The 19,882-nt window shown below is 46.1% G+C and overlaps 1 protein-coding gene across 2 annotated transcripts; it reads left to right on the top strand.

Moving 5' to 3' along the window:
* Positions 1-13,659: 13,659 nt before the first annotated feature.
* On the top strand, positions 13,660-16,804 carry ITPRIPL1 (ITPRIP like 1). 2 transcript variants are annotated; one of them, XM_029232556.1, is made up of 3 exons: positions 13,660-13,882; positions 14,068-14,276; positions 15,128-16,804. In XM_029232556.1, exons 2-3 carry the CDS (start codon positions 14,268-14,270, stop codon positions 16,784-16,786), a joined length of 1,668 nt encoding a protein of 555 aa, XP_029088389.1. In that variant the 5' UTR covers positions 13,660-13,882; positions 14,068-14,267; the 3' UTR covers positions 16,787-16,804. The 2 variants fall into 2 exon arrangements, with proteins under 2 accessions (XP_029088389.1, XP_029088388.1); XM_029232555.1 differs by having other exon boundaries at positions 13,660-14,276.
* The last annotated feature ends 3,078 nt before the right edge of the window (positions 16,805-19,882 follow it).

The raw sequence follows: 19,882 nt of genomic DNA, 5'->3' as shown, positions 1-19,882 counted from the left end.
GAAGTCCCTGCAAAATACTTTAGCACACGTAATCTCATTTAATTGCCATAAAGTTCTATGAAATATATTGATTTTTTTCCCATTTTACCAAGGAAGGAACTGAGGCCCATAGAAGATAACTGACTTGCCTGGCTTCACCTGCCTCAAAGCCGGGGCATCTCATTCCAGATCCTCTTTACAGGGGTTTCCCCACAGAGCTAGTTATGGAGAAAGTGATGCTGACAGTGCTAGGTAAGATGGATAGTGGGAGGGCTTCCCTGGTGGCACAGTGGTTGAGAGTCCGCCTGCCGATGCAGGGGACACGGGTTTGTGCCCCGGTCTGGGAGGATCCCACATGCCGCGGAGCAGCTGGGCCCGTGAGCCATGGCCGCTGAGCCTGCGTGTCTGGAGCCTGTGCTCCACGACGGGAGAGGACACAACAGTGAGAGGCCTGCGTACCGCAAAAAAAAAAAAAAAAAAAAGATGGATAGTGGGAGAGTCAGGGGTGGGAGAACCAGAGACAGGGAGTAGAGCTGGGAGGCTATTGCAGGAGGTAGAGCAGGAGATTAGGTACACCTGATGGAGGGACCACGGGCAGGGGTTATGGAATGTTAGAAATGAGAGTGAAACACCAAGGGACTAGGTGATTGTCTTTGGTGTGTCCAGGAAGCCTTTAAGTTGCGTGAATTCTTGGGGCTGAGAAAGAGGAGTGCTGGGTCACCCAAAAGCCCTTTAAAGGTAACTTGCATATTGGATGGTGAAATGGCTCCTGACCTAGGATTGAACATGCACCTTATAGGGTTAGAGTGAGGCTAAATCAGATGACTCCAGGAAACACAATGTCCTACATCAAGAGGGAATCAATAAGTGATACTGCCCTCTTTGTTTGCCTAGAACATCAGTTCACCCAGTAATGCATACTTTGAACTACTTTATTCATTCACTCACTTCTTCATGTAGCAAAATTTACTCTCTCCTATGTGCCAGTCACTATACTAGTTCCAGGACTGTACCAGGAAACCAGACAGAATTCATGTATATTTTTATATATATATATGTATATATATATGATTTAAATATGTAGAGACAAAATTGATTTTCTAATTATTTCATCTGGTGCATGTTTCTAAAAAAGCTTTGTTCCCTTCCAGGCAGTTTGATTTAGTGATTAAAAGCATGGAGTCTTGGGACTTCACTGGCAATCCAGTGGTTAAGACTTTGCCTTCCAATGCAGGGGGTGCAGGTTCAATCCCTGGTCTGGGAGCTAAGATCCCCCATTCCTTGGGGCCAAAAAACCAAAACATAAAACAGAAGCAATATTGTAACAACTTCAATAAAGACTTTAAAAATGGTCCACATCAAAAAAAAAAATTTTTTTTTAAAGCATGGAGTCTTGTGTCAGGCTGCCTGGGTTCAAATCCCAGGTTCACCCCTTACTAGCGGTGCAATCTTGGGTAAGTTCTTTTGTTTGGCCGCGCTTCACGGCTTGGGAGATCTTAGTTCCCTGACCAGGGATCGAACCCGGGCCCCCTGCAGTGAAAGCACAAAGTCCTAACCACTGGACTGCCAGGGAATTCCCTTGGGTAAGTTCTTAGTGACTCTGTGCCTCAGGTGCATTGTCTGTGTAACGGGGATAGTTTTACCTACTCCATAGGGCTGCTGGGCCCTATGCCAGGAAATAGTGCTTGGAGACAGTTTGTGACTCAAACACAGGAAGACTGCCTCATTCTTTGCCATATCCTTCTTTTCTTATCCCAAATGGTCCTACCAAACCTGATGGCCCTTCCACACAGTGCACTGGGTTCTGAATGACTCTTGGCTCTTCCCCAAACTACAGCCCTCACAGAGATGGCAGTTTGCCGGCATAAAGTATATCCAGCAGCATGGCTGTTGGTTGGGCGGCTGTACCAGAATGCACTGTTGGGCTGAATATGTGGCCTCTCCAGGTGATTGACTTGAAGGGACTGAGAATTCATTTTTGTCTGCAGATTGCCATATGCTCGTTTAAAAATGAAATAATGTCATAACTGTATAGAAATGTTGACCCCCTGCAAAGGCAGTCACGTGTTAAGGCATGGCTCATACTGGCTCCTTGATAGAACCATTCAGGCAGCTGGTGGCTTGCAGTTTCGAGGACTGGTTTCTATCACAGACGGAGGACAGACTTGTGACCGACTGAATCTCCTACTGGGCAGATCCTCTCTCAGGCTCCCCGATTCCTACCGTGCTATTCCCTCCAATTTCTATGGCAGAGTGGAGCCTTTAAAGAAAAAAACCATACTTGCATTGCATCTTACTGCACTCCTGCCCACCTTTCTCTCTGGGCACCAATTTGGTTTCATCTTGGCAGCTCCAAGCCCCCAGCCCAGACTGCCGGTTTGGATGAACTCCAGATCCCAAGCCCTAATAATATTTTCCTGAGGCACCATAGTCTTCCCAACTGTGTATCAAACCATTTTTTTTTTTCCTGTGGCACCGCACAGCTTGTGGGATATTAGTTCCCTGACCAGGGACTGACCCTGGGCCCTCAACAGTGAAAGCGTGGAGTCCTAACCACTGAACTTCCCGTAGAACTCCCTGCAGCCAACTTTTTAATAAGCCAACAAGCATGGACACGATACCTGCCATGTACTCGTGACTGTGCCCGTTGTGAGGAGGATCACCAAGCGTAAGCCCTTCTCAGAGGCAGGCACAGCTGAGGGCAGGCTTAGGGAAGCCTTGGAGTACTAATTCCTGCCAGAGACCAAGGTGCCAAGGAAATAGGAAAAGAGATCATACACCTATGTGCCCATCACCCTAGAACCTCAGAAACCCCATGGGGGGCCTCCAGTGGTTCCTCCCACTCCCCCCACCAGAAGTAACCACTTTCCTGACTTTTATGTGAGCCATTCTTTATAAATTTACTACTTGTATATGATCTGTAATCAATATATTGCTCAGGGGGCTTCCCTGGTGGTGCCGTGGTTAAGAATCTGCCTGCCAATGCAGGGGACAAGGGTTCGAGCCCTGGTCCGGGAAGATCCCACCTGCCGCGGGGCAACTAAGCCCGTGTGCCACAACTAGTGAGCCCACGTGCCACAACTACTGAGCCCATGTGCCACAACTACGGAGCCCGCGTGCCACAACTACTGAAGCCCGTGCAACTAGAGTCCATGCTCCTCAACAAGAGAAGCCACCACCATGAGGAGCCCTTGCAGTGCAATGAAGAGTAGCCCCCGCTCGCCGCAGCTAGAGAAAGCCCGTGTGCAGCAACGAAGACCCAATGCAGCCAAAAAATAAATAACTTTATTTTTAAAATATATATATTGCTCAGTTTTGAGAAAACGGGTAGCAGGCACAAACCCAGCTGTGCAAAGAAAGGGCAATGTGGTCCCAATAGATGGAGGCACCAGGAGAAGGTCAGCTGAGGCAGAATGTCTGCATGAGAGGCTGGCCTCAGCTTCCCTGGGTGTCTACCAAGCAGGCGAGGCCACAAGGAGGCCTGGAAGCACAGGCAGTTGGGCAGCCAGCAAGGGGGTGGTTTCAGCTTCTTGAAAAGGGGTACAGGGAATTCCCTGGCAGTCCAGTGGTTAGGACTCCGTGCTTCTACTGCAGGGGGCCTGGGTTCGACCCCTGGCCTGGGAACTAAGATCCCACAAGCTCTGCAGCCAAAAAAAATGAAAAAATAAAAGGTATGAAACTAATACTCAACACAGTATATAGTAGGTGAAGTGCTCAAAGACTGGTAGAATTCAACAAAAAAAAAAAGAAAGAAAAGGGATACATGGGAGGTTGTGTTTTCTTTTTAAACCTTGTATGGCTAAAACCCTCTTTATTCCTACTCTCTTGTTTGGTAATTTGCCTGAGCATAAAATTCTAGACTTGGAAACCATTTTCCTTCAGAAATTTGAAGGCATTGTTCTTTCATCTCTTTGCTTCTAATGCTGTGCTGAGAAGTCTGACACCATTCTTTCTGATCCTGTGTATGTGACCTGTTTCTGTCCAGAAACTTGTAGAATCCTCTGTTTGTCCTGAGGTTTCTGAAGATACCTTGGTGTGGGTTTATTTTCGTCCATGTGCTGGGCACTCAGCTTCAATCTGAAAACTCATGTCCTCCAGTTATGGGTACTTGTTTCATTATTTCTTTGATGAGATTTCCTCCTTTCCTTTTTCCCTGTTCTTTCTGGGACACCAAATTGTCATATGTTGGACCTACTTGGCTGACCCTTGTAATTTTTCTCTACTCTTTTCCAGCCCTTTGCATGTTCACTCTAACTTGGGGAGATTTCTTTGGTTTTATCGTTCAGTCTCTCTATGGAGTTTTTCATTTCTATTATCAAGTTTTTAATTTCCAAAAAATCCTTTTGGATTCTAATTTGTTTTTAATTGAATATAGTTGATTTACAATGTTGTGTTATTTCAGGTGCATAGCAAAGTGATTCAGTTATATATACACACATATACATATATATTCTTTTCCAGATTCTGTTCCACTACAGGTTATTACAAGATATTGAATATAGTGCCCTGTGTTATACAGTAGGTCCTTGCTGTTTATCTGTTTTAGTGTGTACCTGTTAATTCCAAACTCCTAATTTATCCCTCCCTCCCCAGGACTCTAATTTTTTAAAGGGTATCTTGTTCTAGTTTCATGGATAAAATGTCTTCTCGTAAATCTTTGAGGGTATTAATGAGAGTTCTTTCATGAAGCATTCTTCTCACTGCTTTGTAATGAATTCAGAATTAATTGAAATATGTAATAGTGGTTTAGTTAATTACATTAATCTATAGAATATGATATTACAATGATTATGTTTATAGAAAAGACTAATAACATAGGATTATCATGATACATCTTAGAGCAGAAACAGCAAGTTAGTACCACAGTATTATATATTATTTTCTCCATATTTTATATATTATGAAAAATTTTAGTCATACCAAAAAACTGAAAGAATTTTATGATGAACACTACCTCAATTCTAACATTAACATTTTACTATACTTGCTTTATTGCACATCTATCCATCTATCCAACCCTCTATCCATCCATCAATCCACCTTATTTTTTGATGCATTTTGAAGTAAATTACAGGCACCAGTATACTTTCCCCTAAATACTTTAGCATGAACATCATTAACAATATTTCAGTATTTGCTTACAGTTTTTTGTTCATTTGAAATAAAATTTACATGTAATGAAATGCACGGACCTTAAGTGTAAAATTCTCAGTGTTTTGACAAACTCATAAATCTGTGTAAACTCAACCCCCCACCAAGGTATAGAACATTATCATTACCCCAGAAAGTTCCCTCATGCCCTTCTTAATCAATCTCTGTCCCTAGGGGGATTCACTGTTATGATTTTGTTCTACTATAGGTTAGTTTTACCTGTTATAGTATTTCAGGTTGGTTTTTTTTAATTAATTAATTTATTTTGGCTGTGCCGTGTCTTAGTCGTGGCACAGGGGATCTTCGTTGTCGCATGGAGGGATCTTTTAGCTGCAGCATGCAGACTCTTAGCTGTGGCATGCATGTGGGATCTAGTTCCCTCACCAGGGATCGAATCTGGGCCCTCTGTATTGGGAGTGCAGAGTCTTACCCACTGGACCACCAGGGAAGTCCCAGTATTTGTTTTAAAAAAAGAAGAGAAAAAGAAAATTTATGTTAACATGCATATTGTTTTACCATATGCCAGGCATTGTTCTAAAGTGCTTTAGAAATATTAACTCACTTACTTATATCAATACTTTGAGCAAGGTAGTAGTATTTTCTCCATTTTACAGATAAAGAAAACTGAGATGTAAAGTGGCCAAATAGCTTAGCCAAGGCCTCACGACTGAAGAATGGGGGTAGGGCCGGCCCTACAGCCACACTGTTAGCGACACTTCGGCCTCTGTGTGAACATCCTTCAGACCTATGTCAACTTCAAAACGCTTACAGCAGTTATTTTGGGTGGTAGGGTTGTGGGTGATTTTTATTTTCTTCCTTTTGCTTACCTGTATTTTCTAAGATTTCTTCAATGAACATATATTACACCTCTTGCTTGTATACCTAAAACTCCAAAAGTTATTTTAAAATATTCCTGATATGGCCCAACACTACTCTTTTCTAAATCATGACACCCCTCTCACCCGATTTCTCTTCACACTCACAGCCAAACCCTTGAATATCGCCAAGCTGAAGTATGGTCACATTCTGCATCACAGACACAGTGTGTCTTCCCAAGGTTCACTTTTGTGTGATATTCATGTGATCGATCATTTCAACCAACAGACATGCAAACATCCAGTGTCACGTGAGAACCATGTCTGTTAGTTGACAGATGTCACCATGGGTGGGTGAGAGGCAGGAAGTGACTAATTCAGCGTGGTTTCTGAATGTTTGCTCTTCTTAAAATGAAGCATAGAGCAAGAGGGAGGAAGTATGGGGATATGTGGATATGTATAGCTGATTCACTTTGTTATAAAGCAGAAACTAACACACCATTGTAAAGCAATTATACTCCAATCAAGATGTTAAAAATAAATAAATAAAGTCACAACTTCTACCTGAAATAAATAAAAATTAAAATGAAGCATAGAATTTCTCTAAAGTGTAACATGTTTGCTTAAGATGTGCTCTGCATTTTGAAATTAATACTTTAAAGTGTTAATATAGATAAAATTCATTTTTCTTTTTTAAAATTTTATTTTGAAGTAATTTCAAACTTAAATGTACCCTTTATTCACATTAACCAATTATTAATATTTTGCCACATTTGTTTTTACTATTTTCTATATGTTTCTTTCTGAAATAACTTAAAGTTGCATACATCATGCCCCTTTAATCCTTAATATACCAGTGTGGATTTCTTAAGAATAAGGACATTTTCTTACCTATCCATTTTCTCACCTAACAGTAATGCAATACTATCGCCATATTCTAATTTTGACAGTTATCTCAATAATGTCTTTTACAGCACTTTTTCAGCTTCCAATATCCAATGCAGAATTATACATTTCACTAATTGTCTTATTCTCTTTAGTTTTCTTAAATCTGGAGCTATTCCTCTCTCAGCATTTTTTTTTTTTTTGGCTGCACCACGCAGCTTTCAGGATCTTAGTTCCCCAATCAGGGATGGAACCCGTGCCCCCTGCAGTGGAAGCTCAGAGTCCTAACCACTGGATAGCCAGGGAATTCCCTTTTTTGTCTTTCTTGACACTGTCATTTTGAAGGGTAAACACCACTTATTTTGTAAAATATATTTATATTTGATTTTATGTTTCCCCACAGTACGGGTTATACAAGTTATGCACTTTTGGCAAGAATATTATGTGGGCGATGTTGTGTCCTTTCTATGTCCCAGGAAGCACATCATGGTGATGTTAATTTTGATCTCTTGACAGATCTCTCTGCTGTGAAGCTACTATTTTTCCTTTTGTAATTAGTAATCAATTTGTGGGGAGATAGAATGTCTTTGACCAGTATTTACTTGATAAAAATGTTTATGCATTTTTTGAATGTTTGTTTTATTCAAAGGCTTAAATATTTAAGAAATGTATAAATGGCTGAAAATCTACGAAAGAACTCTAAAAAACTTTGGGAAAATGCTAATGAAACACGAGAAGAAAAAGTAAGTAGATCAGAATATGGAAAGAAAACTCTGTAATGATGAAGAACAGAACATTAGGAGAGAGAAGTATGGTAATTAGCAAACTGAGAGCAAGATGAGAGAGCAAACCGGAAATATGTGTGTATAGGTGAGATCCTTGCTGAGGACTTAGATCCTGTTCTCATACCTTTCATTGTATCTGATCCAAACATACTTTCCATGGTTATAAAATATGCTCAAATAAATATTTTTGAACGAATGAACAATTCATCATGATAGACTTTGGACAGAATCTGCTTACATCTTGAAATCTCCATTTAATCATTAGCATCTATTTGTTGTACTCCCAGCAGTACAAGTGCTACATCTGAGAGGAGAGAGCCTGTTGTTTTTCTGAAGAAATATATGAGAAGTAAATAATGTGCAATGATATGCCATTCAGATTGATTAAGCAGGAGTGGTGCATTTTATGCACAAGTAGCAGCTCTTCTATTAATAATTCTCCTCCTCCACAGGGCATTCCTGGATGACTGAAAACAAGGAAGCAATTTTCGACTTCCCCTTTACGTTCAGAAGCATCAACAACATACAAGTCTGTCCACACAGGCCTTGACTGCACAGCAAGCTTCGAAAAATGTTTGTCACCAGAGCAAGATAATTTTTGCAACTTGTGATAATAAGAAGCTGGTTTGACGAAAACCTTGCAGTTGTGAAAAAAAATGATTTTTCGAAATTTGTGGTTGATAAAAATGGTTTCTCACATAGTTGTTTACTGTATCCCCGTTATCTTGCCTTGGTTTCCATGATCTACCACCCATAGCCCCCAAACCAAATATTTTATTTAAGATCTAAATGTTTGTTTATTTGCTTATCTAATTCTTGGCCATAGACCCAATTTCTGCATCATCCTGGTCAGGATTCTGTGTGGATCCTAGGCTTGCTTCCTGTAAGTTATCTCTAACTTCCAAACAGCCTATAAAAGCAAAAAGGTACGATCCCTACCCTACCCAAACACTCTCCTATTTTTCATGGCTGGAACACTGTATCATTTATTCAAACCTGTGTCATTCATTTATTCCATTCGTTCATTCAAAAACAGCTGTTGAACAACCAGAACTGAACTAGGTCTAATTTTAGTCTTTGCCCTTGAGGTTCTCAGAATTTCATTAGAGATACCAACAGATAACCAACTCAGGACGGTGCAGATTTCTGTGGTAAGTGCCGTATTTTGTAATGTGAACACAGATGAGATATCAACACCCAGGAGGTGCGGGTGACTAATCCGTGAGCAAGGCCCTCTAAAATATATGGGGTTATTTAATCTGCACACTGACCTTAAAAGGAAAGGACTTTTATCGTCGTGTTTATCAGATGAGGAAGCTGAGGCTTTGGGAGGTTCAGAACTTTCCAGGCCCCAGATAGCAGGCAGCGAGACATGGCTCAGAGACCCGGTCCCTGTGCTCTTTATCCTGCCAACCTGGAAGGATGGATCATGCAAAGGAGGAGTTTTCTTTGCCCCCTCGGGGACTGGCAAGGGGACTCGCTGAGCTCCCAGCAATGTCCGGCCCCCGGGCGAGAGCTGGCGTCTGGATAGGGGGACCAGGTCCACGCGAGGGCTCTCAGTCCTTCCGCCTCATCTTTCCTTGGTTCTGCCCGCAGGCCTTCTGTTGACCTGGGTTTGCAACCTGAGACTCCTCATTTCCAGATCCGGACTACAAGGGTCTTCCTTTGGGGGCGCAGGTCCCTCGGAGGAGGGACCCGCCCCTGCTGTAGCGGCTGCCCAGAAGAAAGCACGCCTTTTTTATCCTGAAATGAAATTTGTCGTTAGTTAAAACACTCGTCCGGGCTTCCCTGCTGGCGCAGTGGTTAAGAATCCACCTGCCAATGCAGGGGACAAGGGTTCAAGCCCTGGTCTGGGAAGATCCCACATGCCGCGGAGCAACTAAGCCCGTGCGCCACAACTACTGAGCCTGCGCTCTAGAGCACGCAAGCCATAACTACTGAGCCCACGTGCCACAACTACTGAAGCCCGTGCTCTGCAACAAGGGAAGCCACCGCAATGAGAAGCCCGCGCACCGCAACGGAGAGTAGCCCCCGCTCGCCACAATTAGAGAAAGCCTGTGCGCACAGCACCACCCAATGCAGCCAAAAATAAATAATTTTAAAAAACAACCGCTCCTCACGGACAGTATTTAAACGAAGTGCTAACTGCAACACAATGAGAACTAGAAGGAAAGTAATTTACAACACCATAGTGAGAACTTCGACATGTCGCAGCCGAGGAAGATCGCCCGGAAGGCGCAGGGGAGAGCCGAGCTGCAGGGGTCGGGGTGGGAGCTGGCATTCCCGGGAAAGTCCGCGAAGGTTCCCCCGCAGAAGTACTCTGCTCGTTAGTGCAGCGCAGGGAAGTGATGGCTCAGACCCTCATTCACAGGCTCTCCACTTTCGGGAGGGTCGCGAGCTCCTCGCAACCATGCGCCCCATCACTGTGAGCCCCCAATCTCGCCCGCGGTGACCGATGTGTCCCGGAGGAGCGGACCCGGCTGAGAGCACGGAGATGGGGGGGCTTGGGCGTAGGAGGGTGCAGGCGCGGCTCCGGGTACAGTTGCCTCTGAGGGGCGAAGGGAGGGCGCTCGTGGAGCCCCCAGAACTGACCGGGAGGAGGAAACCCCTTTCCCGGGTCTCCGGAACCGGGAAAACGCCGCTCAGGCACAAATCAGGTCCTGGGTTACACATGCCAGCTTGGGCGCACCTGTTTCTTTAGAAAACGCATTTTGAGCTCCATTCGAGCAAGACACACCAGAGCCCATTCATTCATGATTTGGGCATTGTCTGAATGTTATCTTTATATTGTGAAAATAGTACCTGCTCATTGTTAAACAGTTCAAAAGCACAGAAAGAGGTAAAAGTCACCCATAATCAATCCCTACACCCTTAGAAGATCACTGTAAATATTTTGGAATTCACCCTTTGAAACTTTTTTCCTAAGCATATTTCCTAGGTAGTATATACACACAACACGTAACACAGTGGTATTGAACCATAGCATGCTTTTCTAACCGGCTTTCCCCCCCACACACACTTAATATATTATGGTCTATTTTCCATGTTGGTGTAGATTTACACATTCTATTTTTTATATATACAGTATATTTGTATGTTTTTATAGGTGTGTGATGACCAAAACATGAGTGTAAGATTTATGTAGTGATATTATTTTTGGTAAACATACTGGAAATACGTGGGTGCCCCACAAGACTCTTTTACGAAAACTTTATGGTTTGTGTATCATTTTAAAATATCTTCACAGACCTATGGCTCAGCTTATCCCAATGATCATAATTATCTTTTCACGAATAATCTGCCATCCACTCTAGCAGTGGGAGTCTTCTCCATGTGGCCTCTTTCCACCTTCTATAACATCACCCGAGACAGGCTAATAATGGCTCCCTCTCCTTTTTTTTTTTAAATTAATTTATTTATTTTTGGATCGGTTGGGTCTTCGTTGCTGTGCGCGGGCTTTCTCTAGTTGCGGCAAGCAGGGGCTACTCTTCCTCGCAGTGCGCAGGCTTCTCATTTCGGTGGCTTCCCTTGTTGCGGAGCATGGGCTCTAGGCTCATGGGCTTTGGTAGTTGCAGCACACGGGCTCAGTAGTTGTGGCACATGGGCTTAGTTGCTCCGCAGCATGTGGGATCTTCCCGGACCAGGGATCAAACCCATGTTCCCTGCATTGGCAGGCAGATTCTTAACCACTGCACCACCAGGGAAGTCCCTCAACTCTGAAATATTTTTGCCTCTAGTTGTCCCATGCAGACTATTCATAAAATCTTCTTCAGTAACTACAAACTCTGCTTTGGTTTCTTGAATAAACAGCAACAACTGAACAGTATTGGTAACATCTGTAGATTCATCAAGCCTAGGAAAACCACTCAAAACTGTTTGCCATGTTTTTAAATTGATGACTGATGTTTCTCCCAATGTTCTCAAGTCTTTGAGCAACCGTTCTCCCCAAAAGGCTAATAGTCTTCAACAAATTTTAGGTTTTGCAGACCAGGAGGCAGAATCAAGTAATTATGTAGGTACTTACTTTCCACGTATTTATTTTTTTGTGATGAAAATAAATTTATTAAATTTATTTTTGGGGAAAACTACCATATTTGTTAAATTAGTGACCACTGCTATAGTTCACTCATGTATCATTTGTGTACAATCACCAATTAGTGTGAATGACAAGGTGTCTGAATGACTTGGTTTCCTATTAATCCACTCACTAAGCCAACTTCATGTTGAAGAAGAAAAATCACCAGAAAACAGACCAAGAAATGTCCACTGCTAGAGGGCTTTTTGTTTATTTAAGTGTAATCTTTCAACGGATTAGTAGTTCTCTAGCTTGGAGTCTCTAATTTGATATAGCAACCAACTTAATTTCTGTGCAGACCATGAATTAGCAAATGTCTTCTAACCCGACAATCACTTTAAAAGCAAACCCTTAGTTGATCATGAAAACACACCTTTAAACACATGGCTCTAAACACCATTGTTTTGCCCACTCTGAAATGTATTTTTTTCATCCTGACACTGTCATGTCATAACTTTTAAAATGATAATTTCATTATTATTGCTCAATTACACTGATGCTTAGTAGGAGTAGCCTGTGGTCTATTCTTCATCATGCAAGTTTATAAAAAAGTAAGTTTGGAACTTCAATCATGGTTAGCCAGAAGACGGTCTTTCTTACCCCCTCCACAATTAAATACATCAGTATTTTTGGAAGTACTGTCCAAATTGTTTGACGTCCCCTCTGCATTAACCCTGGATAAGGAAGCGTGAAACTTGATTGTCTTTCAGCAGAAGGACTTTAATTGGTAATTATGGAGAGATCATTACTTCCTTTTCTCCTTGGATAGCTGACACAGGACAGGAAGGAAGGTTGGGGTTCTTTCTGAGACTCTAAAGATTCTTTTCAAAAAGCCCATTCCGTTGGCATTTCTTAGCGAATAAGCTCATCCAGTCTCCACACTTTGTAAAGTTCTCTTTTACACACCCATCTTATCACCTGAGTCATCCGGTAGATTTAGGATTCTTATTCCCAAGTGGCTAGTAAGGCCTCAGGCCAGCTCTTTGGGTGCTGTCTGTTTTTTCATGAGAGTCACTTTGATAGGAGAAAGGGATTGGGGAAAGACACCTGAGTCTGGTGAGGTACATTAAGGATGATGACCACACACCTCACCTGCTGTACTGAGACAGAGGGGACCTGGGATCCTTTGCTGCAGTGCTTGCACCTGCAAACATTTCCTCTGCAACAGAATACAAAGAAACTATAAGGAACTAAGAATAACTACATGCATGTGGCACTTGAGGCAAATTATAAGCAAGATACAAAAAGACCAAAAATCCAACTGCCACTTCTGAGGTGTCCCAGCAAAAGCAGGGTCCCGGGCAAGATTCCTGCAAAAGGCACCACCAAGGGGGTGGGCAGACCACCCAAGCCCCCTCCTCCCAAACCTGCCCCTACCCTCACCCCATTTAAAAAACCAGCTCCCCCCACGCCCTCAGGGAATGAGCAAGGGAAACTGTTGCTTGTTTTCTCTCTCTCCTGCTGCAGCAGGAGTCCCAATAAAGCTTTCCTGAATTTCTCATCCGGCCTTTTACAAATTTCTATTGATTAAAGAGTCCAAGGACCCCGGTTGGGAACTACCATTTTGCGCAGGGCCAGCCTGAAGTGGGAATGACGGTCCCCCATGCTTTCTTGGTTATGCAACCATCATCCTCACTGTAAGTGTATTCTAAAACCCCATTAAGTGTATATTCTCCACTGAACCCAGCTGAGTGAAGCTGACAGCCGGCCCTGCAGTGCCCCCTTGCGCGACTCTAGGGAGGCTGATCGCCTGCGGCGTGAGCGCCCCTCAGCAGCGCGTCTGTGGCCACAGCCCCTCCGCAGGGCCTTGGGAGGCAAAGCGGCGGACACACTGCGCGCGCTGACGAGAAGGGTCACCCGGCCCCAGGGTTGGACTCCTGCTGCGCGCTCGCTGCGCGGCGGGGATTTGGGTGGGCGGGGCTGGGCGGGGCTGGGCGGAGCCTGGACCGCGGGAGCGCGTTATCCGGCTGGCGCCCTCGGAGCGGCGCGCGGCACCGTGGGGTCTCGGGGCCCGCCGCTCACAGACAATCGGACCCTTGGATAAACATGGTGTGCTCCCCGGGAGAGGGGAGCGGGGCCACGTCCGCGGGCGGACCCGGCGAGGAACCCGGAGCCCCCACCGTGCGGGGGAGAAGGCGGGGACGGTCAGGCCGCGCGGGCTCTTTAAGACCGTGCTCGTGCTAACGCCTACCGTGAGTAACCTGGTCCCAGGTCCCGGGAGAAACGAGTTGGCTTGGTCTAAATAGGTGGATGAGAGCTCAGATCTCTAGGCGTGGAATTTGGGGAAGTTATGAATGGGGGTGGTGGGGAGGCACATGGCTTTGAGCCAAGCCCCCAGGTACGTTGTAAATTTTTTTTTTTTTTTGCGGTACGCAAGCATGTGGGATCTTCCTGAACCGGGGCACGAACCCGTGTCCCCTGCATCGGCAGGCGGACGCTCAGTCACTGCGCCACCAGGGAAGCCCCGTTGTAAATTTTAACAGGGCTCCTGGAGAGGGCGGTGAGACTAAGCAAGGACGAGTTCCAAAGGGAGGAGAGCCCCCCACCTGGCTTCAGCGTCCACGCGGCTGGTCCTTCATGATCTCGGTAAGCCCAGTAGCTTGTGAACAGGTGGGGTGAGTGCAGGAAGCATCAGGCCTTTGTGGTGGATGGGTAGGCAGAGGAACCCACTCCTGCGGGCTCGCAGGAGGCCTTGGGCATCCGGTTCTTCACGAAGTTTCCTGGGCCAAGAGGTGGAGCTGTGCCTGCCTTTGGGTCTGGCCCACCAATGGGGTATCCGGCGGCCCCGGTAGGACCTCAGAGAGCACAGCAGCAGGCGTGGAGAAGTGGTGGTGGCACTGTGCCTCCTTGGCAGTCCCCCCCCCGGGGGGTTGGCCCACTGGGCGCGGGAGTGGAGGAGCTGCTGGGCGGTCTGATGACACAGGCTGAGCTGAATGAGGATTGTGGAGTCACAGAGGAAGTAGGATGCTACAGCATTCCACTTGGCGTGGGGCTGACGGCCTGGCAAGAAGAAAGGTGTTGCCCAGGCAGACCAGTGCTTTCTGCCCATGGAAGGGAGCCTCTGGGATAAGCAGGGCACATCTGGTGCCCATGGTGGACTGATGAGTTGGGTGAAGCCACCCTGGAACAGGGTCCCCCTCCCCATCCTAGGAATGAAGAGAGTCCCATGTCCATATTCTGGAAACCTAAATACCACCCACACCATGTGGAAGGAAAGCAGTAGAGAGGCTGGGTGGTACATCCTGCTGCCCCCCTTTTTCCCCAAATCCTCCCAGGCAGGCCGCCCTTGCTCTGTCCAACCCCAGCTCTGTGAGCTTTCTGTTCCTCCTGAGTAGCTGACTTCCAGGATTTGGGGTTCCAGTGCTATGGGGAATACACGCTGGAGAGCAGATGAGACCCGAAGATCACCACTAACTCCCATCCTCCTACTTCTCTAGATGCAGAGGCCTCCAATGGCTGTGATAAGCCTTCTGTTCTTGGCAGTGATGTACGTTGTGCACCACCCTTTGATGGTCAGTGACCGGATGGACCTGGACACACTAGCCAGAAGTCGGCAGCTGGAGAAGCGGATGAGTGAGGAGATGCGCCAGTTAGAACTAGAGTTTGAAGAGAAGAAGCGAGCAGCTGAGGAGCAGCAGAAGGCAGAGAACTTCTGGAGAGGAGACACATCCAGTGACCAGTTAGTGCCGGGGAAGAAAGACAGGGGGCGGCCGTTCCAGGCGGATGGCCACGAGGGGCCGCTGGGCTGGATGCTGGGAAACCTGTGGAACGCTGGCCTCTTTTGCTTTTTTCTCATCTTTGAGCTCCTGCGACAGAACATGCAGCACGAGCCGGCCTTTGATTCCAGCAGCGATGATGAGACGGAGGAGGTCCGTGTCGTGCCTGTCACCTCCTACAACTGGTTTACCGACTTCCCCCCGAGCGAGGTCCTGGAATCCTTTTACAAACACCACATCCAGAACGTCACCCGGGACCTGCCCTGCACCTGCGAGTTCGTGGAGAGCTTTGTGGACGACCTCATCAAGGCCTGTCAGGTGCTCAGCCACCGGGAGGCTCACCCACAGTTGGAGGACTGCCTGGGCATCGGGGCTGCCTTCGAGAAATGGGGAACCCTCCACGAGACCCAGAAATTAGACATCCTGGTGCCCATTGTTCCCCCCCAGGGCACTATGTTTGCGCTGGAGATGAGGGATCTGGCCCTAGGCTGCCGCTGTGGCCGCGTGCGGGTCGAGTCGGAATGCGTGTGCAAGCGCGAGAAGCTTCTGGGGGACGTGTTGTGCCTGGTGCACCACCACAGGGACCACTCAGCCCTCCTGGGCAAGTGTAACAGCTCCATCAAGGCGGCTCTCTGCACCGGCTCCTACCTGGATGTGTGTAAGACCGTGCAGTGGTTCCGGAACATGGTGGGCAACGCCTGGGCCCTCGTGGCCCACAAGTATGACTTCAAGCTCAGCCTGCCGCCGTCCACCACCTCCTGCAAGCTCAGGCTGGACTACCGCTCAGGCCGCTTTCTCTCAATCCGCCTGGTCCTGGGTGTGCAACAGGAAGACACCTTGGTCTACCTGGTGAGTCAGGCCCCTGACCAGGAACAGCTCACCAGCGTGGACTGGCCCAAGTCCTTTGCAGCCTGTGAGCACTTGTTCCTAAAGCTGGTCGGGCGTTTTGCTCCCGAGAACACCTGTCACCTCAAGTGCCTCCAGATCATTTTGAGTCTCCGGGACCTTCAGAGTCTACCCCAGGGAGCATCCCACCCCATCCTCACCTCTTACCACTTCAAAACAGCCCTCATGCACCTGTTGCTGCAGCTGCCCCTAACAGACTGGGGGCATGGCATGCTCTCCCAGCGGCTCCAGGACATCCTCTGGTTCTTGGGCCAAGGCCTCCAGAGAAGGTCCCTCCATCATTTCCTCATTGGTAACACCTTCCTGCCCCTGACCATCCCGATCCCTAAGACATTTCGTAATGCTGAGCCCGTCAATCTCTTCCAACACCTGGTGCTAAACCCCATGGCACATTCACAGGCAGTGGAAGAGTTCCACAACCTTCTGACCCAGGTGAAAGCTCTGCCCTGTGCCTCGCTGGCTGGGGCACATTAATGTACAGGCCATTAAAAAGCGGGAGAAGGTATTTCTGATTCTCAGGCTGCAAAAGACTTTATTTTTCAGACACATCAGCAGTATACGTGATCTTCACCTTGCCAGTGGGGACTATGATAGACTAAGACACTTAGGAGTACGTGAAGTGGTCGTGAGGAGGGGTCCAGTCTGCAGGGCCTAATCAAGGCTGGGTCTTTGAAGTTTTCTTCTCCTGAGTTAACTTTCATCATGACCCCAAGAGGGCCCAGGGTAACAGATGTTATGGGAGGATCTTGCTGCTAAAGAGTTGAGATCCAGAAGAGGCCTGTGAAGTTGGGTTTTGTAGCAACACTGGAAGTCAGAGAACCAGAGAATACTTCCATTCCAGCTTATTCCTTCTTTTGTGAACGACTCCGAGCACATCCCTTGTAAACTGGTTTCCTTATTGAACTCAGCCCAACTCATATCCAAGCTGATAGCGCTCCATTTTATCCCAAATACTGTGATGGTAGCTTCTCGTATTTTAGGATCGAATTTTTCAGACCTCCACTATTTGAAGATATAACCAAGATGTTTATTTGCCATTTTCTTAATTTAGGCCTATTTTCATATGATATGTGCAATATAATATAGCTGTTTTATACATCTGAAAAGAACTCCAATACTACCCAAATAACTTGACTCACAGACAAATATTAAGTCAACAGTGGCCTGTCCCATAGTTGAAATAATGTATTTACTAAAATTAATTACATCGTCAACATCTGATGACCTCCTCAGTGCCTGGAAACATTATAAAACCCTTAAGGAGGACAGTCTTTTGGGGGGCTCTGAGATGAACAATTACGGTTTCTGAGGGGAGCCACTTATTTGTTAAATGGAAAGAAGGTTTAGCTACCACGTGCAGCTGTGCTTTTTCTCAGTCTGGTAAGGCCTTTGTATTCTCTTTTCAAAGAAGACAAAGGGATTATTTGAACTGCGTGTGTGGGTTTGCAAAGCGGGGTCATCACAATCCAGGCCCACTGCCAGGGCTGGACAGGAAGGGACTGTGAATCAGTTCAGCTCTAACAAAGTCATAATTCTGGCGATATGATTGGTATATTTCCCCCTCTTTCAAAACCCTGGGCAACCTGGGGAGGAGTGTTAAGAAATGTGACTCTAGTTGTGGGTGTGGTTGTTTTGGAAATACCAGTGCTGTTCCTACCCAGCACTGCCAGGAAGATCTTCGGGGGAGGAGAACCTTGCCCCACATTTAATGTGACCTCATGGGGGGTTTAGGTGCTGGCCTCGTAGGCTTTGGTTATAGAATCCACACCCTCCCCGCAGCAAAAATCAATTACAAGTGTCCCAGAAGCTGATGCCAGCCAATATTTGGGGCTCCCACTGCTGCACGAGAGCTGCTGTGTTCTCGCGTTGTCTGCTGCTATCTGCCAGGTACAGCTTTCAAGTGCAGATGTGATGATGGTTGGTTCTATGCTGGTGGGATTTTGGTGTTTTAAAAACATCCACATGTTTTTTGGGATTTCCCTGGTGGTGCAGTGGTTGAGAATCTGTCTGCCAATGCAGGGGACACGGGTTCGAGCCCTGGTCTGGGAAGATCCCACATGCCGCGGAGCAACTAAGCCCGTGTGCCACAACTACTGAGCCTGCGCTCTAGAGCCCGCGAGCCACAACTACTGAGCCCGCGTGCCCCAACTACTGAAGCCCGCACGCCTACAGCCTGTGCTCCGCAACAAGGGAAGCCACCGCAGTGAGAAGCCCGCGCACCGCAACGAAGAGTAGCTCCCCTCACCGCAACTAGACAAAGCCCACGTGCAGCAACAAAGACCCAACACAGACAAAAATAAATTAATTAATTTAAAAATACATACGCTTTTTGTTTAGAAAATAATTTGCTGGTGTTTTACTTCCAAATCAATAAAGAAGATTATTTTCTGTATCGGTTGGAACCTTCAATACCAGCAGATCAGCATTCTCACATGTCTGTTCCCAAGAAGTTCACGTTACCCTGATCGCTTCATCCAATACATCCTGGTGTTTCTCAATGTACTTTGAACCAGTCTGCCCTGTGGTTTCCCAGTGGCATGGCCGGTAACCAGGAAAGAGTAATTCAGAATCTTAAGGAACACCTAAGTTATTCGTTTTCATGGTGTCCAAACCAAAATATCAGCCAAATTAAAAGGTCTTAATGTCTACAAACAACATATATAAACTCCAGAGGGCACAGGCCTGTCAGGTAGAAAGAAGGTGGTATGATCTAGGACTGGGTGGTTTCTAGTCTAGTACAAGACAAGGAAGAAAATGTAAAGTTATGAGTGGGCGGAAGAATACAAAGGGAACAGTCAGCAAAGCTTGGGTGGGGCAGAGAGAATAAGAAAGAGTATAGAGAAAACAAGTATTAATGGGAAGAACAGAGCTGTTGTGCTCTGGGAATACTCTTACAATGAAAGGGGAAGCTTCCAGATACTCAGGAAGCTCAATTTTATTGTAAACAATACCTGGCTGGCACCCAGGATATAACAGCGATTACAGTAATGGGAATACTTAGCATTCATCGAGCATTGCCAATGGTCCAGGCACTGTTCTGCACATCTGGTAACTCATTTAATCTTCACACTATAACCCCACGAAGTGGGTGCTTTAACCCCTCCATTCTGCCTACGAGGAAACAGGCTCAGAAGGAGTATACATAGCTCATAAGTGGCAGAGCCTGGAAGAAAGTACCCGTCCTAGCAACCTTCCAGCACGATCTTGGGAATAAGATGTAGGGGTTACAGTGTTTTGAAAAGCAAAAAGCATTATATTAATTTTAAGATAAACTATATTAATTTTAACATAAAGGGTGGTATGTTATTGTCTGGGAATTCTGGAAGATAGAAATTGTTGGTTCGTAGTCCAGTCCTTAGGAGGTCAGGAATTTTATATCACATACAAAAATTAAAGGCATTTGCTCAGAGGCCAAAACAAATGCAAAGCCATTTCAACTACATGCCCTGTTGAACCCCAGTGACTTGGTGGTTTATATCATGAACTACATTGATATAAGCCAGCTGCAGGCTGGAAGGTCAGGGCAAATTTCAGCCAAAAGACTGTTCAGGCAGCCAGCTGATAGCACTA

Source organism: Monodon monoceros, unplaced genomic scaffold (assembly GCF_005190385.1).
Source record: "Monodon monoceros isolate NGI ecotype Baffin Bay Population unplaced genomic scaffold, NGI_Narwhal_1 Super_Scaffold_19, whole genome shotgun sequence".
Lineage (NCBI taxonomy): Eukaryota > Metazoa > Chordata > Mammalia > Artiodactyla > Monodontidae > Monodon > Monodon monoceros.
This window is presented reverse-complemented; position numbering and strand designations above follow the sequence as displayed.